General features: G+C 41.5%; 1 protein-coding gene across 1 annotated transcript in view; it reads right to left on the reverse strand.

Moving 5' to 3' along the window:
* LOC117456902 (sortilin-related receptor-like) overlaps positions 1 to 26,641 on the reverse strand; it is a 146,572-nt gene that overhangs the window by 23,609 nt on the left and 96,322 nt on the right. The window contains 17 exon segments of the mRNA XM_034096765.1: positions 1,200 to 1,331; positions 1,545 to 1,655; positions 2,390 to 2,515; positions 3,132 to 3,251; positions 3,612 to 3,734; positions 4,052 to 4,165; positions 5,211 to 5,384; positions 7,430 to 7,568; positions 7,693 to 7,939; positions 11,610 to 11,701; positions 12,462 to 12,593; positions 13,450 to 13,622; positions 19,468 to 19,553; positions 21,179 to 21,307; positions 22,277 to 22,463; positions 25,356 to 25,534; positions 26,023 to 26,111. Of these exon segments, the coding sequence (XP_033952656.1) occupies positions 1,200 to 1,331; positions 1,545 to 1,655; positions 2,390 to 2,515; positions 3,132 to 3,251; positions 3,612 to 3,734; positions 4,052 to 4,165; positions 5,211 to 5,384; positions 7,430 to 7,568; positions 7,693 to 7,939; positions 11,610 to 11,701; positions 12,462 to 12,593; positions 13,450 to 13,622; positions 19,468 to 19,553; positions 21,179 to 21,307; positions 22,277 to 22,463; positions 25,356 to 25,534; positions 26,023 to 26,111 (2,353 nt within the window).

Consider the following 26,641-nt stretch of genomic DNA (forward strand, 5'->3'; position numbering starts at 1 on the left):
TTGTAATGTATTTATAGCATTATAGGTTTGAAATAGAATAAGATGTATAGGTATGAACATTTTGTAAAAAAACTGCTATTCTTACCTTTTGTTAGTTAGTGGTAGCTATATTGTTTTATTTTACAACTTTTGTCAAACGGTAATAAAAAAAGTGTTTGAAAAGATACAAACATTTAAGGCATAATTTAAAACTTTTTTTTCCTTTTTTGTTTCTTATATTATTCTAATAAACAAATATAACAAACCACACGACTTAACATTTATTTCAATATTTGCAAAGTTTGCGTCTGTTTTTGATAAGAATCCAGTATCATTTGGTTTGGAAGAGGAACAGAAGGAATGAGAGTGACATGATCAGACAAAGTGAACTAGTGACTAGTTCTGCAGTGAATGGGTTCAAAAACAAAGTTTCAAATCCCCCACGATTTGTGTCAAATCTATCACTTTAAAGAAATGAATCATGAGAAAAGTATGCACCTAGAAACATCCCCGAGGCACGATTACAGGAACTAAATACGTCTTGATACGAAAGAGTATCAAGGCCAGGCAAAAGGTGTGGATAAATGAGGATGTTTTTTGGGGAGATTTTGAATATATGTGTTGAAACGTTGAGAATTAAGACAAACTTTCAGTTTATTCAAAAAAAAAAAGTGCCTTAAAGGTACGGGTAGGTAAGTTTGAGAAACCGGCTCGAGATACAGTTTTTGTTATATTCCATGGAATGCTCTTAACATCCCGATAGCAATGAATATCTTAAGTGCTTTGACAAAAAATCCATAACAAAATGTCATCTGTGGAAGCCGCGGCGCTGTAAAAAGCACGACCAATCATCTGAGCCGGCCCAGCTAAAATAACTGGATGGCCTACCTGCCTGTCAGCCTTCCATCTGTGCACAAACTTATCTCGTGCCCTCATTAGTCATGTGCGTGTTGGAGGAGGGGCTCTGTAAGAAAGTGGCAGATTTGTTCCGGCTGTGTATTTTCAAATCCTAGCGCACTCGAGCTGGTTTCTCCAAAATTACCTACCCTACCTTTAATTCTCTAAATGCTAAATAAATTGATAATCTTCCTCCTCAAATGTTTTCCCTTATGCAGCATTATTAGTGTTCCGTACATTGCACCATGAGTTGAAGTCCTGCTTTTTAGAGTTACTTCCCTAAAAAGTGTTACATTCGTGGATTATAAGGGTAAGAAACACACCGCATCCAGCGTAGTCTGCGTCCTCGTCAGATCCGTCCTCACAGTGTTTGATGCCGTCACAAACCAGAGCCTGGAACAGACACTGGGCTCGGTTCCTGCACACAAACTCCATGTAGCGAGTACACAGCGGGTCTGTGGGTCAAACAAAGAAGACAGAAACCATCATGCTAAGGACTTGTAAACACTAGTCATAACACACTTATTCTACAGGATTTCTACAGGTATTTAAGGGTCCGGTAAATATCCCATATACATATTGAAAAAGTCAATGTTACGCACGTGTCAAATACAGTACTGATTAACTCCTAAAACAGAGAAATCTATTAACATTCGGGGGTCTCTCACCACAGTTGTGCTCATCAGCTCCGTCTGAACACTCCTGGATGCCGTTGCAGTGCGCGGTGGCCGGCAGGCAGGTGTGATTGGAGCAGAGGAAGCCGTTACATTTAGTTCCTCCTGGAAACACACAGAATTAGATTATTAATCACCTTTCATTTCATGACTGTGAATATATTTTATTACACAGCCTAATTAAATACTCAATTCTGATTGGTCAATTAGGACATTCCAGAGGTCTGTTATTTTTCGCTAGCAGACCGTTGCTAAGAAGGACACTCTGATCTAGGGACTATGTGCAGTCATATCAATCCGCAGAAAGAAGTCCGGTCCATTAACCGTCAGCTGTTTTCCTCCATCAGTAAACCCTGTGGATTACTTTTTGAACAATCATTTTTATATTTGTGGAGAGCACAACACTTTGGATTCATGATGGCTAAAGTGCCCAGTAAAGAAAAGGCAAGAGAAGACAATGGTTGAAAGATAGAGCGCTGGAAGTCAAAGAAATCCACAGAAGAAGAAGTCCAGGAAGTAAACACTAATGGGGACACGGTATGGGCTCTGGCAGTGTTTAAAGGCTGGTTGATGGAAAAGAAAATGTGAACAGACTACACAGTTACAGCAAACCTCAATCAGTGCTGCCGTTTACTTTAAGTTACGTTGCTGTGGCCGCAGTTCCAGCTATTGGTACTAAGTGGAACGCACCATTTTTTCTTAGCAGAAGTCCTCGTTTGTGAAGTAAATAGACACTCTCACACCCATGATCCAGCTGGGAGTTAAGTGTGTGTACAGTCTGACACGTCTAAAATGTGTCACGATGACACTGTTGAGTGTGTGTGTGTGACTCAGCTTACCACAATGCCGGGGGTCTTCGTCTGAGTCATCCTGGCAGTCGTCATCACCGTCACACATCCAGCGCTGAGGTATGCAGTGACCTGTGTGACACTGGAAGCTGCTGGCCTCACACGTATGGTGGCCAACTAGGGACACACAGGAAGAGATTTAAGGGTAAAACAGAGAATAGCTTCACACATGAGAGCATTAAACCCGTTTAATCTGAAATGTAGTGTTTGCAGTTTAATTGTTGTATCTATTGTTTTATTCAGATATCATATTTAGTCAACCTTTTGTTTTCTTGGTCAAGTTATAGAAACTAAATATCAGGCCATTTAAGTCTCAAATATACCTGTAACTTTTGTAGTCTCATTTTAGTCAATGAAAAATATAATATTGAACATTTCAGTAGAGTCGCAATATCCTTAAGTTTTTCCCCACTAAAAATACTATTCTAAAATATGTAATCTCCACATATTTGTTGTTGTTTAAACGACACTTTAGTTTGTCCTTTTGCAACATTGACTGTTGATGAAGTCATACTAGTCATGAAAAACAAAGCGCTGACAAATGTACCATAATTTCCCTTACAAAAGGACAACTCTAACTGCAACACACACTTAGTGCAAGTGGCTATGCTTTGATGATGCATTAATTTAGTTTTTGCATAAGCAAATACAAATCTCTACCTTCGCAAATATATGTATGTAAATATAACGTTCTCATGGCTTATGAGATTGCTATTGTTTTCATGTTGCTCACCTGTGCAGTTGGCCTCGTCAGACCAGTCTCTGCAGTCGTTGTCTCCGTCGCAGCGCCACGCCTCGCGGATACAAACACCTCGAGCACATGTGAACTCTCCAGGGCCGCACTGGTGAGTGTCTGAGAGATGCAACAACACTATCGTTAGTACTGGCAAAAACTATGATTTGTTTTACTTTTAAAGCACTGTTACGGTATTGGAATGAAGCTTTAAATGTCTGTCATCATATTTTGTCAGCAACCTAAAAATGTATCTTCTATCAAAATGAATATGATTGACATTGGATTGAACACAGGGAGAGAAACTGATGTATAAATGACTTCTTTCTTTTTTTGAGTTATATAACAGTTTTCCACTTGTGTTATGCCTATTATCATATTTCTAAACACTAAAAACTCCGTGAACACTAAAAACAAAGTGTATATGATAACAGTTTTTCACATTTGCTGGCTGCAGTAAAAAAAAAAGCCCCATCTCACCACAGTGCTCTTCATCACTGTTGTCTCCACAGTCGTCTTCATGGTCACATTTGAAGGCCAGAGGGATGCAGGAACCCGAGGCCATGCAGCGGAACTGGTTGGACGGGTCACAGGTCGTAGTGGCTGTAGAACAATATATTATATATATATATATATATATATATTATCACCAAACTCAACCCCTCCCTTTCTCCTCTCTCTGTGTTTAAATATGCAACCCAAACTCTACTCTTCGTCTTTCACTCTGCAGACTGTATGCTCTCTGTATGACTGACTGAACTTCCTTGCAAGAAATAAAATAGGACAAAGACAGCTGAATGGTTTGATTCTCGATCCACATTTGATAAATAAATTCTCACCACAGTGGCTAAACAAGGACAACATTGTAGTTGTTTGTTGTTAATGTAGAAAGAGCCCTTGTCTGCATAGCGAGTACTCACGACACTCCTGTTCATCACTCATGTCTCCGCAGTCGTTGTCGCTGTCGCACTTCCAGATGCTGCTGATGCAGCGACCGTTAGAGCAGCGGTACTGGTTGGGCAAACAGCTGTGCTCTATTTGGAGGAAAGAATGAGCATATTTACCCTAGAGATCCATACAGATTACAGACTCAACAGTCGATGACCCAAAGAAGTGGCTTACATCTTCTGAAAGCAGTTTTGGTTTATATAAATCTCTAATAAACATTGTGGTTTTGGTTAGTGATAGCGCTGCACGGATTTAAGAAAATGTCACTAGTTCAGCATTTAGCAGCTGATGGCATTAGCAACCATTTCAACTGGTCTCTGGCTCTGCACAGCGGATAGTCATGTGACCAACAAGGCACAGGCTTCAAGGACTAAACAGAAGCTGACAGGACGGCCATGCAGCGCGGGCGTAAATGATAATCAACGTGCACATAAACAGAAAATATGTCAAATGCACATTTTTGAATTAAGTTGCAGCCTTTTGTGGTTCAACAATCGCAGAGGCTCATATTATGATGGTATTAGATTATTCGTGCAGCCCTAGTTAGTGGCTTATTCAAATGTAAAAGTTTTAAGTAAGGGTTTGGAGCATTACGATTGAAATACATGATGATCATCCCCATGCTTTGTTATGTCTTATAAGTTGTTACAGAAAGTTTTGGGTTGATACCATAACATTTAAGCATTTTCTGTTACTCGAAAATGTATTAAAATAGTCAAAATTCCTCAGAAATACCACCTTGAGACAGCAATGCTATTTGTGTTGTACATTTGTGCCTTCCTGCAAGATTGGATGGTGTTCTGGAAACTACTCAGAAACTCCTTTATTATCAACACCTGAGCCAGCCACAGATCCTCTGAAAGCCTCAGTCTCCACTTCCATTAGCTAGCATGAAACAGTTGGTACCAACAGGTTTATTAGGTTTCTTGATTCATTTGATATTATATATTGAGTCTGATCTTAAAACAGGCTTTTAAAGACAGTAAAGTTGTCTTGAGTCACACGCCATCCTACAGGTCCTGGAGGGTAAACCAGATGACCTCCCTGTGAAATTAAGACCTACTTTTGACAGAGGCAAGATCATACATCTTACAGCAAAAGATCACAATGAGTGCTCAGTATGTGTCTCACCCGTCTTGATGCAGGTGTTGTTTTTCATCAGGTATCCGGTGGGACACTGGCACTGCACCTCTCCGTTAGGCATGGTGATGGTGGGGGCTCCGTCGGGGCAGATGCAGGTGTGCCGATGGCCGGGCTGAGGCAGACACAGCAGGCTACACGGGTGGTCAGCACAGGCGTTGTGACCTGGGGACAAGAGATCCAGACCTCAGTTTCAGCATTACTACATTTGTTTAAAGGAGCTGTGTACAGGATACAGCTGCATCTAGCATTGAGGTTACGGATTGCATCCAACTGAATTCACCTCCGCTTACTCATGAAGCTTCGCGCAAGTTCAATTAGGAAGACCAATACCCCCTGGTGTTACACGTTATTTCAATACCCTCTCCTCTCCCAATAAGTGATCAGGGGCGTTACTCCCCAGCTAGCCAATCATCGCACCCGCTAACCCCTTTAAATCTGCTCTTCCCTCTCAGTCAGTTGTCATTTCAGGTGTCAACGCACAAGTATACACGTCACTGTGTTCATGGTTAAGGCAAGCAGCAGCAGGGCTTCGTCCCAGCTCCAGGCATATATTCACCAGCTCCGCAGTCTTGCGGATTAAGCTACAGGCGGCGTTCCCCAGTCGGCTAGCGGTTCCAGCCGGCCACCCCGCAAACCCGGACGCGGGAGGAAACGACAAGGAAATCGGGCTCCACGGAAGTTCCTCCGGCTTAATGGAAATGGCCTATTTCACGCAAACAATTGACGCACGCCTTCAGTCTCTCGAGAGGGCATCACTGGCATCAGGGCCGCTCAAATGCGGCGCTTCCAGCTTCACGCGGAACGGGCCCTCATCGCATGCGAAGCTTACCCATCTCTGGCTTCAACCACAACCCCTCCTGCAGGCAGGCAGGGCTCAAGCTACATCCCACTGAAGCTACTTCTCCTCCCGGCTCAGTAGTTAGGCTACTACTGGACATGGCGGCTAGCAGGTTCATTGCACAGCCGGGCTCTCGCCTCTCTTTCCTGCGCCTCACCTCTAAAACAGGCGTCAGGGTAGCGCTGGCAAGAGGCAGTTGCAACAAATTCACGAGATGTTCGTTATATCGTATGACATTAGGGTCATGCAGAGCGAGATCGCTGGGAGACGACAGAGAGTCATTCCCCCCTGTTTCCTCGACTACGGTCGAGAGCCGACAGGAAAAGTTCAACAATATGCATTGCTACCTTTAGTTCAGGGTTAAGGTGAGTTCCAGGCAGTGTTGGGCGTAATGTGTTACAGTATGGAGCTTCAGTAACGCATTACTTGCGTACGAAGTAATGTAACGCATTACTAATGCAGTTCGGGTCATTACTACCCGTTACAATGCTCAGTAAGTAACGCAGTTTCAAGCTTCAACACAGTATTACCTGAAAAGAACGGTGTTTCGAGGGCTTCTTTTCCTCAATGACCAAGTCGCTGCACATTATCCGTTTGACACGACCAGATACTAAATAAATTAGGAATTGACTCAATTAATTGAATGATTTATTGACTGAATAAGTCAATAAATCAACATGACTCTAGACCCACGGATTGTTAGTTCGTGGTGGGTTTATATGAACATGGCAAGGGAAACACAGAGTGCACCTGCTACCAGACAACCATTCTTATTTTCATGTGATTACACACTTGAAAACATATTTATGAATGTTTGATTCAATTTCTGAAAATAAATCCCCGTAAATCCTGCACACGGGACATTTTTAATACATTTAGAAAATCTCTAAGCAGAAATCCTAACAGGTCTTTTTCTACCTTAATCCTGGAACCCATCGACTATCGGTCTTGGGGCAACGGGCTACATTTCTGCGATTCTGAGCCAGTGAATATATGAAGCCAAGAGTTGAGAGACAACGGGCACAAACTGATTTCTCCAATAATAAGTGGTTTACCAGTTAAATCATTGTCAGACAATATCAATACGTTTCAAGTTGCATTTGGGCTAATGCAGTCTGTCTCTTGTTTTATTTGTAATGACTGATTACCTGCCCCATTTTGATTGGTCAACACAACTCAGACTAAAAAGTGATATGCAGAGTCTGTTTTGAGATGATTTATTCTTATCATTTACTATTTGTCTTAATAGAAACAGGTTATATTGACTGAAGTCAAAAGTATACCAACCGTTAGTTACCATGATTAATTTCTCACAATTCTTGCTAAGCTTTCAAACTTTGTGGACATGAGTGTACTCTCTGTTCCTCACCCCTGTTCTTCCCCTTGTAGAAGATCTTGAGGTCCATGACCCCGGTGAGTCTGCCGACAATCAGCTCGTTGCTCTGGGAACCCGCCTTTGGAGCTTTGAAGATCCCCATCCTGGACCAGTCGTCCCAGTACAGGTCATTCTGGAAACAGCATCCAACACAAACTTGTAAAAACAGATACTTAGCGAGGACATTCAACATTTTCTGATACAAGACTGTAGAAAAGTTAGAAGACTTTTTGTATGTGTTGTATGAACAGTGTCACCTTGAAGACTGCAATGGCATACGGATGGGGCAGCCCCCCAATGAGAACAGTCCTCTGGCCCCCCATGAAGTCGGCCCTCTCGATGCGGTCGCTGTAGGCCTCGGTCCAGTACAGCCAGTGGTCGTCAGCTGTGATCCCGTTGGGCCAGCGGACGCCCTCCGACACGATGCAGGACACATTGGTTCCGTCCATGTAGCTCCGGTACACACCGGCCGCTCTGTCCCCCCAGTCGGTCCAGAACATCAGGCTGAGGAACGGATACAGTATTAACATGAATTATTTTCTAAATTCAGAAAATGATGTATTGTTTAACTGTCCTCATGGGAAAAGCATTAAAACAGACACTTCAAAGAAGACATTATGTATTTTTCGGGATTCATATTTGTATTTTGTGCCTCTACTGTGACATGTCTCCATGCTTTATTGTTCAACAAGGTCTTTATTCTTCTCATACTGCAGCAGCTCTTTTCACCCTCTGTCTGAAACTCTGATTGGTTAGCTGGCCGAGACTGTTGTGTTGTCAACCGCTTAGGGATATCCCGCCCCTTAGCCTATCACCTACAATGTATTGGAGCGCTAGCCAATAGGTGCTTGAGTGTTACATAGTGATGTCACCATGTCACAGAAGTAAACAAAAGAGCTCAATGGAGGAGTTTCACCTATTTTGTTCACATTATATATGCTTCCGCTAGGCAATATTATAAGGAATCATTCTGTAAATGTTCATTGTTATGCGGATGATACTCAACTATATTTATCAATCAAGCCTGATGAAACCAATCACCTAAATAAAATTCAAGACTGCCTTAAGGACTTAAAAACGTGGATGAACTTAAACTTTTTGATGTGAAACACGACCAAAACTGAAGTTATTGTACTCGGCCCGAAGAATCTACGAAACAAATGATCTAAAGATATACTAACTATGGATGGCATTAATTTGGCCTCCAGTGAGACTGTAAGGAATCTTGGTGTTATATTTGATCAGGATTTATCCTTTAACGCCCACATAAAATCAATTTCAAGGACCGCCTACTTCCATCTACGTAACATTGCAAAAATCAGGCATATCTTGTCTCAAAACGATGCAGAGAAACTAGTCCATGCATTTGTTACTTCTAGGCTGGATTATTGTAACTCTTTATTATCAGGGAGTACCAAGAAGTCAGTCAAGTCGCTTCAGCTGATTCAAAATGCTGCGGCTCGTGTACTAACCAGAGTTAGGAAAGGGGACCACATTACTCCTGTTCTGGCTGCCTTACACTGGCTCCCTATAGAACACAGGATAGAATTTAAAATTCTTCTTCTCGCCTACAAAGCCCTTAATGGGCAGGCGCCATCTTACCTTAAAGAACTCATTATACCCTACTGTCCTACTAGGGCATTGCGTTCCAAGAATGCAGGGTTGTTGGTTGTTCCTAGAATCTCTAAAAGTACAATGGGAGCCAGAGCCTTTTCTTATCAAGCTCCACATTTGTGGAATCAGCTTCCAGTTTGTGTTCGGGCGGCAGACACCCTATCCGTTTTTAAGAGTGCGCTTAACACCTTCCTTTTTGATAAAGCTTATAGTGATAAAATAAAATAATCTAATAAGAGTGCATTGACGTAGATACGTTGTGCCTCTTCACCTATACATTTTAGTTCTTACTCTTTCACTTAAATCCTAAAAACTTAGATCTTATATTTAAAACTTTATCCAAAACCTTTCCCCTCTCTGACCTCTCGAGGTTCTAATATAGGGTAACGGGTTGCAGAGAGGCCTAGCCCGGCCCGGGAGTGTGGAATGTAGCCACAGACCTACTCCTTACCTCTAACCAATTCAGGTTCCAGTGGGGACCTCTCTCCCTGTGTGTGCCTCTCCACCTCTGTTTCCTACTTCTTACTTGCTACCCTTTTCCCTCAACCTATCCTAAGGGAGTGCATGTATGTAGACACGTTAGTTTAGCTGCTATAGGCTTGGACTGTTGGGGGGGGGGGGCACCTTACTCGGTCTTTCTGGCTGTTTGTACCTGTGTACTCTCATGTTCTGATTAACCCAGTTTCCCAAAAAAATCTCTTTTTTGTGTCTATATCTACGCCGGGATCCTGAGTCGAGGCTAATCCTGTTGCTGTGGTCGTGTGTCCTGAATCCTCTATCCTGAGCACTGGATCTGAGTCCTGGACTTCGAGTCCTGGCTGAACCTGTCTCTGCGGTCCTGCCAGACTCTCACCATACTACTTCCCTGATGGCTCCCACAGGATTGCTGACATCCTCGTGAATTCATCTTCTTATTACAGACACATGCATTTCCAAACATTTGGACTACCTATGTTGTCAAATGTATTATCTTTTCGATTTACACACGGCATCTATTGCACGTCTGTCCGTCCTGGGAGAGGGATCCCTCCTCTGTTGCTCTCCCTGAGGTTTCTCCCATTTTTCCCTTTAAACTGTGGGTTTTCTCCGGAAGTTTTTCCTTGTACGATGTGAGGGTCTAAGGACAGAGGGTGTCGTATTGTCATACTGATATTCTGTACAAACTGTGAAGACCACTGAGACAAATGTAACATTTGTGATATTGGGCTATATAAATAAACATTGATTGATTGATTGATTTCAGGCAGGGGGGAAGTAACACAGGGATTTGAGCCAATTCAGACCTTTTACATCCACAAAACCTATATAACACTAGAGGAAAGGGGAACCCCAGAAAGTGCCACATGTTCTCTTTAACTGTCATCACACACTTTAGCCAGTCTGTCTAGTGTAAGAAAAAAGTATACATTTGCCACCTCGGTCTAAAACAAAAGACAATCCGTACAAGTAGCAAATTAAATGTTGAACTATATTATCATCAATTATTTCATCAAAGCAATACAATGTCAAACAATTACACTCTGCCTGATCTCAATCCTCACAAATACCTCGGAGAATGTCTTCATTACATTAAGACAAATGGCTGATAAGGTGTTGATTAAAAAAAAAAAAAAAGAGAAGGAGAGCGTGTTTTCTCTATTCTCATTGGGTTTTTTTGTATTGGTTTTTTTGTTATAATCACTGAGCACTGCAGCCTTGCTGATTCTATTATTATTGACCTGGCATATGACGTTAGTGCCACACAATCATTAAATATACTCCAATTTGGAATCAAATATCTGTGTTTTTTCTTTTAAAACTCGTTTGAAATAAAGAGCTTAACATAAATGACTGTCTTTTATCTTTCTATTAAATGTGCTTAGATTTTAAGCCTGCATATCACTCTGTAAACATCATTTTAAAAAAATCCTTTGTGAATAAAAATGCATTTTATAAACCAGACGTGAAAGTAAGAGGAAGAGAGTGCAGTGAGATAAAAATAAATACATTCAGATTTTTGGACCTAAACTAAAACAATAGCAAGTAATTGATGGGAAAATAAATACAGCTGAACTCATCTTAAATAAAAGCAGAGGTATGTCTGCAGAAGCGGAACCAACTCTTTGTTATGGTGCATGTGAGTTGATGTTACAACAGTTTGGAAAGTGTTGACATTTTGTCTGGTCATCCCTTCCTCAAAAGTGTGATTCAGGGGGAGGAACGACTGTTGTAATCTTTTTTTATGTTGATTTATTCATTTAAAGTCCCTTCAGTCAGCTTAATATTGATAGCAAGGTGTTTTGGTAACTGGTGATGTCGTGTAATATTTATTTAGATTACAGATAAATAAATAAAAAAGGGAGACTTTCATGATTAAAGCAGGTCAAGGTGCCTTCATAGATACTGCAACATTATTAAAGTGCTCAATCCACGGAGACCATGCAGCACATATTCAGAAACTGCCTTTAAACAAGGATCATCAGGAAATCATAGTGTGTGTGTGTGTGTGTGTGTGTGTGTGTGTGTGTGTGTGTGTGTGTGTGTGTGTGTGTGTGTGTGTGTGTGTGTGTGTGTGTGTTACCTCTCTCCAGGCAGCAGGACCAGAGCTCTGGGATGTTCCAGGACAGAGGAGTTGAGCAAAGTGTGACGCAGGTCGCCGTCAGGGTTAGACACCTTCAGACACAACACAAGTAAAACAGGTTCACCAATGTCACTGAGACCACTCAGAACCTGAACATCAAATCAGTACAGGGATTATATAAGCAGGACAGGCCTCTTTAATTCAATTTCAATAATTTAAAAAAAGTCTTGATTTTGGCTGCCGGCACATATGCAGTATGTCACCCCCCTCCATCTCCTCCCTTCACCTCTGGATCTCTAACAAATGCACTCTTTGGCCCAACAAATATCTTAACAAGTCTTTCTTTTAAATCATGTGACCCAATGGCTCCAAATCAATGCAGCATTGTATAACAACACACCTTTTTATTGTTTTTGAGGGCTTTTTATTTTTTTATAGGAATATTTGTATCAAAATGTGTCAGTTTCTATAATGAAAACCCAAGCTTCCATATAATGTGACCAAATGACACCTAATCAATGAATAATTGCTACACTGAACAATTAAGAGAAGTACATTTTTGTAATCAAACAGCATCTTAAGAGTGAAATGTCACACACACACACACACACACACACACACACACACACACACACACACACACACACACACACACACACACACCACACACACACACACACACACACACACACACACACACACACACACACACACACACACACACACACACACACACACACACACACACACACACACACACACACACACACACACACACACACACACACACACACACACACACACACACACACACACACACACACACACACACACACACACACACACACTTACCTCAATGGTTTGGGCTCCAGCATCAACCCAGTATAGCAGTCTGCTGACAGGGTCAAAGGTCAGAGCCTCCACATTCTGCAGGTCTTTCCTCACCACCACCTCCTGACCTGTGCTGCCGTTCAGACAGAGACGCTGCAGGAGAGAGGAGACAGACGGCTTGATAATGTGCGTCCTCTGTGATCATATCTGTATCTGACTAAATATGGCAGACATAGTAACATTTCTTTCACAAGTGAGTACGCATCCCAAATTAACGGGATGGCATTTAAAAAAAAGTGTTTCTGATGAACAAGCTCCTCACAAGTCACAGCTCTCACATTGACATAACAAGCTGGTGTGTGAGCTGTAAACAAACTATTCTGGAAACAGACTGGCATTACTTTACTATCAGCGGTCAAACCCTTCAAACTGCACAATTCAGCATTTATATATCATAAATACATCACTGTATAGGTTGTAATACACATGTTATATTTTGTAGTACCTGTACAATGTGTTCATTTTATTTTCCCTTCTTATGGTTCGATACATTCTATATATTTTCTATTTTATTGTGACTTCTAATAATTGTAGAAATACCTTTATTTTATTTGACCTTTTTATCGCACATTTTTACTTTAACTTCTTATGTACTGTCTGTATATATTTTTTATTTTTCTTATTATTTTAGCTTTATTTTATTTCATTTCTAAAATGGATATTGTAGTACACTGTGCACATTTTTACTTGAAATTCTAAAGTTTTTAATGATACCTTTAATCCATTTTGTCTTTAATTAAACATTCAACTTTGACTTCTTATGTTTGTATAAATACCTTTATTTTATTTTCTCTTTTTATTGCACATTCTTACTTCTTATGTATATTCATTCTTATTCTATGTTTTATTTATCCTTTAAAAAAAAAAAAATTGCATTCTTAAATGGAGCAACCGACACAAAACCAAAGGGATAATGAAGGTATTCTTCATTCTTGAACTCCTCACACACCTGTATGGTGTCCAGAGAGATGTCCGCCCAGTACAGGCAGTTCCTGTCGTAGTCAAAGTCCAGAGCTACGGCCTCCCTGAGCCCGCTCAGAGGCAGCGCCTGGTCCGTGCCCGTAGCCAGGTCGTAGCGATGGATGGAGTTCCTCACCGCGTACAGGATGAACTCGTTACTCTCTGCAGGAGCACAGGAGACAGGACACACACACATCATTAAAGTGTTTGTGAGGAAAGTACTGACATGATCATGAGTGTGTGAGAGGGATAGTAGGCAGTGGTGTAACCCAGATATTTTTTACTTAAAGTAGAAATACAACAGTGTAAGAATACTCTGTAACAACTAAAAGTACAAAAGCATTTGCATTAAATTATACTTAAAGTACCAAAAGTGAAAGTACTTATTGTGCATAATGTCCAATTTAAGAATCATATATCAAAGTACTAGATTATATTAATGATGCATTAATGTGTTCATCACAGCTGGTCTCGATCTGGATCTGGATTAATACTGAGCAGAACGGATGCTACATGTGACGGCAGGTCATTAATGTAGCATAGGAAAAGCAATGAACCCAACACAGTGCCTTGTGGGACACCAGAGTCAACGTGAACTGTACTTGATTTCACCCCTTCTACGACTCCTTGTTGGCTTCTTTGCATGAGAAAGGTTGTGGTCCAATAAAGTATTGGGCCGGTTATACCCATGTGGGCCAGCTTTTGCAACAGGCACTTATGTGGGACCGTGTCAAAATCCTTTGAGAAATCAAGTTGCATTTTCTGGTCATGATATTTGGCCAGGTCATGCATTGTGACTAGGAGTTGAGTTTCACACGAATGGTTTTGTCGAAATCCATGCTGGAACGGGGTGAGGACATTATGCCTTTCCAGGTGATTCAACAGGTGTTTACAAATGATGTGTTCCAGGAGTTTACAACATACTACTGTCAGGGAAACTGGTCTGTAATTTGCGACTGTGTGCCGGACCCCTTTCTTGAATATAGGCGTAACGTTTGCCTGCAGCCAGTCATCAGGTAGATTTCCTGTCAGCAGTGACTGCGTGAATATGCACTTGAGCAGTGGGCCTATTTGGGGGGCCAGCATTTTGAGTATGCGATTGGTTAGACCATCTGTGCCGCGAGCCTTGTTGATCTTAATATTTGCCAGTAGTTTGGCCACTCCTTCAGTCGTGATGATCAGGTCTTCTATCTGCGGGGCTGGATCTCCTGATATAGAGGGCTGGCTACCACCATCCTTAGTAAATACAGATTTAAATTGTTTGTTGATTAGTTCAGCCTTGTCTTTGCTGCTACTGTAGAGGTCTTCACCCTCTTGAATAGGGGAGATTCCAATGTTGTCCGCTCCACACTCTTTGACATATTTCCAGAATAGTCTGGTGTTGTTTTCAGCAAGACTCTGGGTGAGTGTGTTTTCGATATAGTCCCAGTGTGCACTGCAAAGTTTATTTTGAACATGTTTCTTTTGTTTGCGGAAGTTTTCCCAATCACGAGTTTTGCCTGATCGCTTGGCTTTGTTGTAGAACTTATTTTTCTTTTTTAATTGGCGTTTCATGCAGTGAGTGAGCCAGAGCAGGTTGTCAAGAATTCATATTAAATAAAATTAATACATTTCTTACAGACAGGCCTCGTGGTGTCCGTAGGCTTGCCCTCAATGGCAGAGATATAGCTAAAATACTTATAAAATACGTCTTTTTTGTCAACAAGCCGAGGCGCAGCGGCAGTTGCACTCCCACTTGCAGCCATGCTTCTCTTTTTCTTACATGCTCTGGCAGCTAGCGTATGCACGAGAGAGGGGGGGCACTTGAGCGTGCTTGAGAGGGGCGGGACTGCAGGCACGGCTGCAGTGCAGGGAGTGGAATCAGAGCGCTGAACACACACGGCTCTTAGTAAAACGGCGCTTTCTCACCGGAGTACTTTCCCCCGTCATTCTTAAAGTACCGATACTAATGAAACGGAGGAATCGTAACGTTTTTAACGGCAGGGTATCGCGGTACCTTTCAAGTATCGGTACCAGGCTTGGAATGTCGTCATTTTAGGGGCAAGGCCATTTGGCCTTCCCGTTCACATTTTTTTTAAGGGCACAAAGGCCACATGACAGGGCACAAAGGCTGTTTGGTTAAATTACGCTGGTCAATCAACATGACTGAAAAGTGTAGCATTAACGTCAACACCAGTCGTTTTACAAACGGCTGAATAGCAATAGTGTTTCTTAAACGTATACGTTAAATTCAGCCATAAACCACATAAGTCAGTCAGGGGTAGACAGTAAGGGTAAAATTGTATTGTCACTGGCCCCACCATTGTAACCACTGGCCCGGAGCATTCGTCCACCAAAAAAAATCGACTAATAATGAAGAAAAGTAACACATTTGTTGCAATAAGTTATGCACTAACTACATTACTACTTGTACTACAACATTTTAATCATCAGTTCTTCCTCATTTTCCTCAATTGTTCATATTTGGTTTATTAAAATAATGATATTGTGGTCATTGTTAAAAAATGTCTGCTATTATTATGAGTATTATTATTTGTATAATGCACTTTCTGCCTTCCTGTCATTAGGAGTTAGACATGTAATGGCTATATGTAATTGATTTGATTAGAACCTTCATTATCCTAAACTGCTGGGACATTTCACCAATACCTTTATATTGTCTACTCTTCACTTACTTGTCAGCATAGGTCGGCATTGATGTACAGAGCCGACAGAAGAAGTTTATACTGGCATCATATTGAGAGGTGCAGTAACGCGTCCTGAAACCAGGAAGTAAGCTGCTGGTTCCCTCCACAAAAAGCAATGGGATTTCTCCACAGGGTTTTGGAAAATAGCTGGAAATAAGGTCCGTGACAACAAACCTGTTTGATAAATGCACGTTTTGTTCAGCCGTATAATCTCCACATGTCTACCCTACTTTTATAATTTTCGAATCATAAATCTAATCGATAGATTATAAAAGGGTTTTAGGACGCGGCACTGCAGCCAACTCCCCTGTCACTCTTTTAACTCCTCCGGTGACTTTCTTTTATTAGAAGATTTTTTGTTTTTTGCCCGGCGCTTGGCCGGTTACCGCTCGTATTCAAAACATTTTGGCGAATGGTTAGGTGGCGCGATAGTCTGTAGTGAAGGAGCGCCCTCCCGCTCACGGGAGCCTGCTCGCGATCACAGCGCTAGCAGCAAACAGCGGTTTGCTTTTCCCCCCAACAACGACAACCGACTCACGAAACGCTATGTTGTAGCGTTGATAAACGAAACAATTTAACTAAATTGCTAGTCAAAATACCAATACCACAGGACATTTTTTTTTACTTTTGACAGGGGCACAAAGGCCACTTTGGCCGTGAATTGCATTTTTGTTAACAGGGCATCACGGCCAAAGTGCGGGGCAACGACGGCCATGGCCGTCGTGAAATTCCCACCCTGATCGGTACACCGTGCAACACTTGTCAGGAGTCAGTGTCTCTCCCCCAAACTCACACAATTCGATATGAACTGAAGAGCCGCATGAAACTAGGCAAAGAGCCGCATGCGGCTTGAGAGCCGCGGGTTGGCCACCCCTGGTTTAGCAGCTTTGCTGAAAGTTCTGTCTGTTTCTTCCAACTTGGTGACCCTTCAGACCCTCATGTTCTATAGATAACACATCACACTTAGTTTACACCAGTGGTTCTCAAAGTGGGGGGCGCAGAGGCATGCCAGGGGGGCGCGAGAGACCAGGAGGGAAAATGGATATTAAAAAAAAAGATTAAAAAAAGAAATAATAAATTGAAAAATTATTGATTCGAAAATAATATGATACAGTACAGTACTATTACGTCTGGGTCTCTGTGTTTCAATAAAACTCGGCTCTGTGTGTGTGGAACGAGCCATTTTGTGTGCGCGAGCGAGAGAGAGAGAGCGCACCGGTATCGGAGATCGTTGTTGTTAGCTTCTGGTGCTAGCGAGCTACGCTAACGGATATAAGGAGTTGTTTCAACAACAAGGTGGAGGAGAGTCCTCTCCTGTCAGACTGAGAGACTCAGTGAGCTAAAGGACTCTCTCAGTGTTATCTCAGTGGGTCTCAAACGTTTTGGTCACCATTAATGTAAACAATTATCTCTGAGGCACACGTTTATATGATCATCAAAAAATAAGAGAATAAATGAAAAACAGTTATGAAATACTATCAGTAAAACAAGAATAAAGTTTAAAAGGGTGATTTGTAAAATATCTATAAAGAAAAAGTAAATCTGTTTACAGTTCTATTTCAAATGGGTGTTGAGAGAGGTATCCATAGATCTCTTCATTTTGCTCTCAAAGTGCACCTGATTGATGCATTTAACTTCAATATTTAAAAATAAATCTTCCCGGGGGAGCTTGCCCCCGGACCCCCCTATTTGAGGTCCAGTGTTGGGTGTAACGCGTTACAAAAGTAACGGAGTTACAGTAATATATTACTTTTTGCTGTAACGAAGTAATGTAACGCATTACTAATGAAATGTGAAATATTACCCGTTACAATGCTCAGTAACGCAGTTACAACACATTTTAACCCGAAATTAAATGGTGTTTTGTTTTTTAACAATGTACTAACATAGCGAGACATTCCGACACCAGACAAATTGTGCGGGTAGATTAGTAAACCTGGTGTGTTTACCCTTCAGGCTTCGCGTCGGGATCTTCGGGGCAGTTGAATGTTATGCCCTCTATTCAAAAAAGAGAACAGAGCGAAAAATACTAACAACAAATTGTGTTAGGTGCGCGTGACCTGCTCTGCTGCGCGTGCATCATTTCCAAAGTGCTTCCACAGCAGTGACACACATCTGTGGATAATCATTTATACGAAAATGGTTATAGCAACCATCACTAAACGCCAGCAACACTGCATCTACTGCAGACCGTAGCAACAGGCCAGATGGGGACATCACGTTATCCTCCTTTGTGGACACTAGCTTACTCCCGCCTGACTCGCCGCCCTCAACCCCGGAGCAGCAGTCTTCGTTGCCCGAAACTACGCCGCCCCTCTGCGGCCCGCAGGTGCCAGCCAGGATACCACGGCAAACCAGAGCCTGCCCAGGTATATCTAAACAAGTACCCGCCTGTACAGTGGGGTTAGGTGGTCATTTTGCAGCTCGTGGTATACAAATAGACAAGGGCTAGAATATTCATGTGAAAATAGTGCCATATTCGCCATGTTATTTTGGTGAAAGTAACTAAAAAAGTAACTAAAGTAGTGTAACTCATTACATTTCAGAGACAGTAATTTTATAATGTAACTTATTACTTTCAAAAGAGAGTAATAAGTAATATGTAATATTACATTTTGGAAGTAACTTGCCCAACACTGGTGAGGTCCACACACCACCTATAACAATAGCACTTTACCCCTGCTTACACCTATATGCCGTGAGCTGATTATCGAGCTTTCATTGTAACCGTCGTGGGTACATTGTGTGTGCGTGGGGAGTGTTGCAGTAGAACATTCCACTGTAGCGACCGGTACATTAATGGGAAACCCTAAATGTTTGAGCACCCTCTATGAAATGTCAAGCTACCCCACAGCACCCCCAAAAGAAATCTCTGGCGCCGCCACTGAGCCTGACTATTTGTGTTGGGGGGGCCCGACTTTTTTTTTTCTCCAAGGGGGGGGCCTGACAGAAAAAGTTTGAGAACCACTGGTTTACACCATGCAGATACCAACCCAAAAAGCAATAATCCTGCAGTTACATTAGCTTTAATTAAGCCACATTGGTGTTATTGCTACTGTATTGGCTTTAATTCAAATTTGTGAGTGAGTTGTACCTCATAGAACCTCACTTTAAAACATCTGAACCATCTCTAACCAATGTACTAAACAAAGCTTTAAAAAGAAAATCAGCATGTGATGTTTTCAAATAGTTATTTCAACATACAGTATATGTAGTAGATACAATTCCTCTATTCCTAGATACAATAAAGCTATGTAATTCTACTGAGAGTGAAATGTAGAACTGCATGATTTCCTCAGATGTATGCTGTGCAGGTTTACCTCCGACAGGACAGGGCAGCATCTCTCCATCCAGCCTGGACTCCACGTCCCCCCCACTGCAGCTGTCTCCGGGGACCCTCCTGTAGCTGCAGCAACACAAACACGTTCCCTCAGTTGGACACTTGGTGGAGCTCTCACACAAAACAACATCACTGCTTTGCATATCAGTATCAAAAATGACAAAGGCTGCTTTGCATTCTGGGGAATTCTCAGGTAGAGAGATGATAGATGAAAAGTATGAAAGGTGATGACTGTTGATCCTAATTATCATAATAAAGCACAAGGTGAGGTTCACATTTGAACATATTGACCACAAGCCAACTGGATAAATGAAAGAAATATGAACCTCGTACTTAAGATTGATCAAAGAAGACACTGGAGCTCATGTCTGTTCACAGACTGGTTTATTTTGGTGTTCTCCACACTTCTTTTTTAAAACTGTGCGCCATGTTCATCCCTCTGAATATATATATATATATCTATATATCCGTACCTCTTAAAATCTGCACAGCCTCCACTTTAAAATATAATATACTGCAGTTTGTCACTTATTCCTTGTACTAAGTTGTTTTTTTGTTGTTGTTTATGTTCATTTGGTGTTAATGTTTGTCTTTATTCTTTTGAAAGTTAAATAGTTTTCTAATTTAGTTTCTTTTTACATTTCCTTATTAAAGCCTTACATTTCTCTTTACAATCGTTAATATTTCCTTTTTTAAATCGTTATATTTTTTATCTTCTCTTACAACTTATTTCCTTATGTTGTGATGATGTTTGCATCACCCTACACCAGTGTTTCTCAAACTGTTTCATACCAAGGACCACTTAACCAATAAAAAAACACTCGCGGACCACCTAACTCCACAAATATCCAAAAACACAGTTTTTTACAAATCGCCTGAAAATGGTACAAACAAGTGGCCACATGTGATGAAGGTGTTTATCTGGGCTATATCATGCAATCAAAAACTTATGCTCGCTCCATTGCGGAGATATTCCTGCGAGAGTGCGGAAAACTTAAATGTATTTATTTATTTCAAATGTGAAATGTTACCAATATACTCACGTACCACTAGGGGGCGCTCACGGACCACCAGTGGTCCGCGGACCACACTTTGAGAAGCACTGCCCTACACCAAATCAAATTCTATCTTTTATCTATAGGTGTAGACGATTCACTTAGATGTTTCCCTTCAAGCTTAGGTGTCATTATTTTATGTTTTTATGCATTTATTCATGATAAATAAAGTGAACATTCACTAACACAGGTTTTTGAGTCAATCATGTAAATGTGCAAGATTTAACCACAAAGGCAAATGTTCATCTGCAGTCCCTGGCAGCTTGATCCATGAACCTCTGTTCCACACAACACTCCTGTTACGGTACTACAGGTTTAGGAACAAAACAAATGCTATTCATGGTTCTTGATTTAGCCTAATTAGGATGCAATGGGCATCAAGGCATTTATTTAGGGACCATGACACAAAAAAACAGGTGTTGGGAATACAAATGGACAAAAGGTCTATACAACTCTAAAAGGAGAATAAATAAATACAACTCTATAAATAATCAACTCATAGGCTTACTCATGTAAAAGGGAATGTAGTAGTGCTGCAGATGCCAACATTATGCTAATAGACCACACAAAGAAATCTCACTCTGCACATTTGTAATAATACTGATAATAATACTGCTAATAATAATAGCAGCTTACCCTTTGCTGCGGCGGTAGGTGGTCCCGATAGGACACGGCACTGGGGGAGCGTAGAGGTCCCCGGAGAACTCGGGGTCGGGCACACACACCTGCAGGGACAAGTCTTCACTCAGCTTGAAGCCGTAGTCGCTGAAAGGAGGAGGAGGAGGAGGAGGAGGAGGAGGAGGAGGAGGAGGAGGAGGAGGAGGAGGAGGAGGAGGAGGAGGAGGAGGAGGAGGAGGAAGAAGATGGGTTGGGAGAGGGGAAAAGTTAGTGTGTGATTAAAGGCAGCACCTGATGTGCATCTTAAACAGACTCATTATGAGCGGTGATGGGAGCTCCAGGACAAATACAATTGTGCAGAGCAGGCTTTGACCAACGTCTGGGTTTGCCAGGAGTGCAGTTTTATTGAAAGTCGGTGCCATCCACCACAGAGGTCCCACTCACATAACAGCTAATGATATAGATGTTTGATTTGTTGTACTCTTATGTCCGTTTATGCCAGATATTTTAATATGGTGTTGGAGGATTAGCTATATGGAACTGCAAATATGGGATTTGTATATAATATATATCTAATTGTATTATTATTATTATTATTATTATTATTATTATGTGGGTTTATCATCCATCTTGTTATATGAAATCTGTATATAATATATATATACTTTATTATCTTGTTTTGAATTTTGTATCTTAGTTTTAAAATTGCTATCAAGTGTGTGTATTTTATCCATATATTGCCAATTAATGTGGTGTTCTATCCTTGTTTTCATGTTTTTTTCATGTGTATTTACACAAATGAAGTGTATTATTATTATTATTATTACCATTATTGTTAATGTATTTAATTCTTGAGTAAAATATCTATTTACCAATTAAAAAACTGTGCCACATTAATAATAATTGAATGGAAGAGTTTTTCATGACTGATGATAAATGTATTTGCAGATTTGTTTAACAAATACAGGTGTGTTCCTTTCTTAAAATCCCACCCCCTTACCGACATGCTAAAAACACCAATGTTTCCATTTCAGTGACTCATGAGACACAGACAATACCTCCACTATGAACATTGATAGTGAACATGCATGCTTTGGGCTGCTGTGTGTCCCTCACCATTCGTAGTCCTGGCGGGTGCAGGAGCAGTTAGAGATGGTGACGGGCCGGTCAAAGTCCTCTCCGTTGAAGCATGTAGCGTGGGGAGCGCGTCTCTTGAACGTCACCTCTCTGCCCAGCAGACACTCGTTACCGTGCTCGTCTGACGGAGACCAGCGCTTGTAGTCCGCGTCCAAACACGGCACACCTGGAGAAAAGACAGAAGGGTACTGTAGATATTTGACATTCTCTGACTTAATTGCTAATATTCTTCGATGTCCATTTGTAGATCAGTCTTTAGTTTTCTTTTCTAATGGCCCTGTAGAGGACTTAAAGTGAGGAAATATCCTCACTTTAATATCCTCAGTACAGTAGCTGTAATTAACAGTTTCACAACTCTTGAGGTAACCATTTATTAGACCCTCCAGAAAAACGCGGGCAAAAATCCTTGATTATGCAATCAAACATGCAGGGTTTTATGTGATTTTATGCGGTGAAATTGAGGGAAGTTGCGAAATATGCAGAACGTTGCAAAATATGCGGAAAAAATAAATATTGGGCTGTCTTATTTATTCTCTCTCACACACAACCTGCCACTAACGTTAAACCCCTTTACTATTCAATTATACACACACACACACACACACACACACACACACACACACACACACACACACACACACACACACACACACACACACACACACACACACACACACACACACACACACACACACACACACACACACACACACACACACACACACACACACACACACACACACACACACACACACACACACACACACACACACACACACACACACACACACACACACACACACACACACACACACACACACACACACACACACACACACACACACACACACACACACACACACACACACACACACACACACACACACACACACACACTTTTCCGCCTCATTCTGTTTTCATTTACTCGTTCGTTATCTGACCAGCTTCAATCTTGTAGGCTACTCACTTCGTTTCTTGTAGCCCTCGAAAGGGTTTTGGAGGTCGATGCCTCGGTGAACGTGAGTTGTTTGGCTTTCTTGTCCGCAGCAGCAGAAAGCATTTTGGAATGTTTGAATGAATCAAAGTGGGTCGTCACCGTGGATTTTCTCTTATGCTCCAACACAGAGTTGCACGGGGTGCAGAATAGTTTCCCCCCACTTTCGTGCAAGCCATCGGGGAACTGCTTTGCCCGGTCTTTAGCAGAAATGTTCGTCAGTAAATGAGATGGATTAGATTTTTTCATCTTGGTGTTTTCTCTCTCGTGTGAGCTCCACACATTCACTCTACGGTGTTGTTTACCTTCTGTGATGCGCGAGCTGGTGACGTCGCGTCATCATCATCACTTCACGTCAAGACGAGTTAACTTTTTTTCTTCTCAACTTTGTGTGGAAAAATGCGGGGATTATGCGCCCTTTTGATAAATATGCGGCCTTTTAAAAATCTGCGCCATTTTGCTGATTATGCGGTAAATTATGCGATCGCAGAATCGCGTTTTTCTGGAGGGTCTAATTTATTGTAGCTCCTTTACCTAATAGTATTTTTGCAGTATTTACCTTTTGCTCAAGATAGTTTTTACTCTTACTTATTGTATTATAGTGTAAATTATATTATATAAATTGTATGGAGCACAAACCTCACATATTCTGTATCAGGGTATATGCAGAAATCCTGAAGTCAAATGTAATACCTTTTAAGACCTTTTTTAAGACCCTTTCCATACATTTTAAGACCTTGTGACGAAGGTAACTTCGTCACTGTGGACTGACGGCTTCGGGCCTGGTAACTCAGCACTTTAGTGAATGGTTTTGCACTTTATTAGCGTGATTGCACAGTACCGTTTGGCATGGCATATTTGCACATTTTATATAATTTATACTAATTATTGAGATGGTATTTATTAAAGGATTAAACCGTATTAATTGAAATGTTGTCTGGCAGGTGCTGGTCGGTTCCTCGGCTCCGCCTGACAAGATAGCGGAGTTAGCGAGAGCTCCGAAAGTGCTTATGCTAGAATGACAGCGGTTAAGAATAATCCGAGTGCAAATAATATGTGGGGGTGTAGACATCATAGCGTTAAGTGGCATTAATTGTTCAAGTGCTGACTGCGTTTAGTTGGGTTTGTATGTGTGTAATTCTGTTCAGTTATCTGTTTGTGTTTGAAAAGTGTTCCCCCTCCCGTTATGTCTGTTGCTGGATTGTGTGCACCTGGTGCCCTGTGTTGTCTCCTCCCCCCTCACCGGTGTCTAGTTGCTGATTAGTGTATGTGGGTATTTAGGCTCTGTTTCCCTGGCTGTTAGGGGCAGGGAGTGTGTGTGAGATCCTGGTGGCTGCAGGCTGGGCTCACGTGAACAGCAGCAGCAGGATTGAGGCTATGTGTAAGGTGTTCATGTTTTAATAAATGCCCACACCGGGTTATAATTTTGGACGTTCTGCCTCTGCCTCCTTGCTTGGTCGGGCCGCTCAATTGTCAGCTTCACAGACCTCATCGCCACTTTGAGTTTGAACCGGTTCCATTGGCGACACACTTTACCTCACATTGACTATATACAGTATTGATTGTCCTTCCTCCTTATCTTCCAACCATTTGTAACTAACTGTTTCTAATTTTCTGATTTTTTGCAGACGCTAAAATCCCTATGTTCCCTCCAGAGGGAGGTTCTCTCCCCCCCTGCCTGAAACGTCTCCACTTCCTTTCTGTAACATAGTGACATCACTGTGTAACACTCACGCTTCTATTGACTAGAGCTCCAACCCCTTGATTGGCTAAGGGGTGGGACATCTCTAAGTGATTGATTAGTCAGAGCAGCCTGGGCTCTGGTTTCAGACAGAGGGTGAAAAGAGGTGCTGCGGCTCAGGGAGTATGACAAAAATAAAGAGCTTACAGTAGAGGCCAAAATACAAATATAAAGCTGAAAACTAGCAACAAATATCTCCTTGTATTAATCTCTCTGTTGAGAACTACAGCTAAAGTACGATGATAGCTGATGTTAACTTTTATTGCTAAGAGCTGAAGAATCCCTTTACCCCCTTCTGGAGGTCCTTCTCACTTTCTACCTACCCAGGACGTCGGAGGTGTTGACCTGCAGGATTAGCCAGCTGTGCCTCTGGTCGGCATAGGACCCGAAGATGGTGAAGATGGTGCTCTTCTCTCCGGGCTCCGTCAGCAGCTGGTAAACATACACCTCCCTGTCCGAGAACTGGAAGTCGGTCCACGTCTCGCCTTCATTCGTGCTGAACCTTTACGAGAAAATGCCAAATATTTAACTTGTTTTTTTTAGCAAGCAACAATGATTTTTTTATTTACAATAACAGAATTCTCTCTAGCTGTAAGTAAGGTCAGATGTTTTCACATGGATATGAATAGCCTCTAAGGCCATTGTTTACAGAGAGGTGTTATATTACACCTCTGTTTACTGAGGGATGGTTAATTTGCCTATTTCTCTACATCAAGCCGCTTCACATTCACACAATATGCTTCTGCTGACTAATGAGCACATCCACTGGGGAAGGGGCCATTTATGTGCTTCACCCTAGATTTCCTCAAGCTGTTTGGGGATTCTGAATGAAAGCCTTCCAGTGGCAAAGCAGCCTCTAGGCGGTCTCATGTTTCAGTCTATTGAAAAATAATGTAATGACAGATTTTTGCCTCTGAGCTAAAATGTGATTATTTCTTCTTATGGTACGTCCTGTCCTAGAGGAACATTTCAAAAGGTTATTTGACTTACTTGAGTTGTGTGGTGGCGCCTCCTTGTCCGATCGCCATCAGGATACCACCATGGTCACCCCATGTGTAGAAATAAGGACCTGCAAGAGCCTAAATAACAGAAAACATGTCTAATTAACTTTAAGCCTTAAAAGACTATTTAGCATGTAGGTAATTACAAGCTTTAATGAATCTGGAGAAGGTGTGAGGACACTACTATGACCTCATTAAATAGCATCTGTATGTCCTTGTCCTTTGATGCTGGAGTGGGAAAAGGCACAGTGGTGGTTCATTTTAAACCAATATAATATCGGCTAGAAAATAATGTTTTCTAATGAGAAAGGACGATAAAAAATTGTGGAATTGAATTAAAAAAAAGTTTCTTGCATATATTCAACATGAAAGCAGCAGAATATTTGAACTTTAAACCTTTGAACTAACTTGATGGTGAATGATCTGTCGCCATTGCAACGACATTTTAAGACGCCCCATAATACGCTTAGATTACCGTTACCAAACCTGTGACGTTTTGGGCCATTTCAAGCATTTGAACTGAAGTTGTGAGAAAACCGTGTTTCATAGTGAGCATGGCAACAGCATTTGAGGAAATCTTAAAATTGTCAAATAGATGTCTTCACGGC

The sequence above is a fragment of the Pseudochaenichthys georgianus genome, chromosome 13 (genome assembly GCF_902827115.2).
Source record: "Pseudochaenichthys georgianus chromosome 13, fPseGeo1.2, whole genome shotgun sequence".
NCBI classification, from domain to species: Eukaryota; Metazoa; Chordata; class Actinopteri; order Perciformes; family Channichthyidae; genus Pseudochaenichthys; species Pseudochaenichthys georgianus.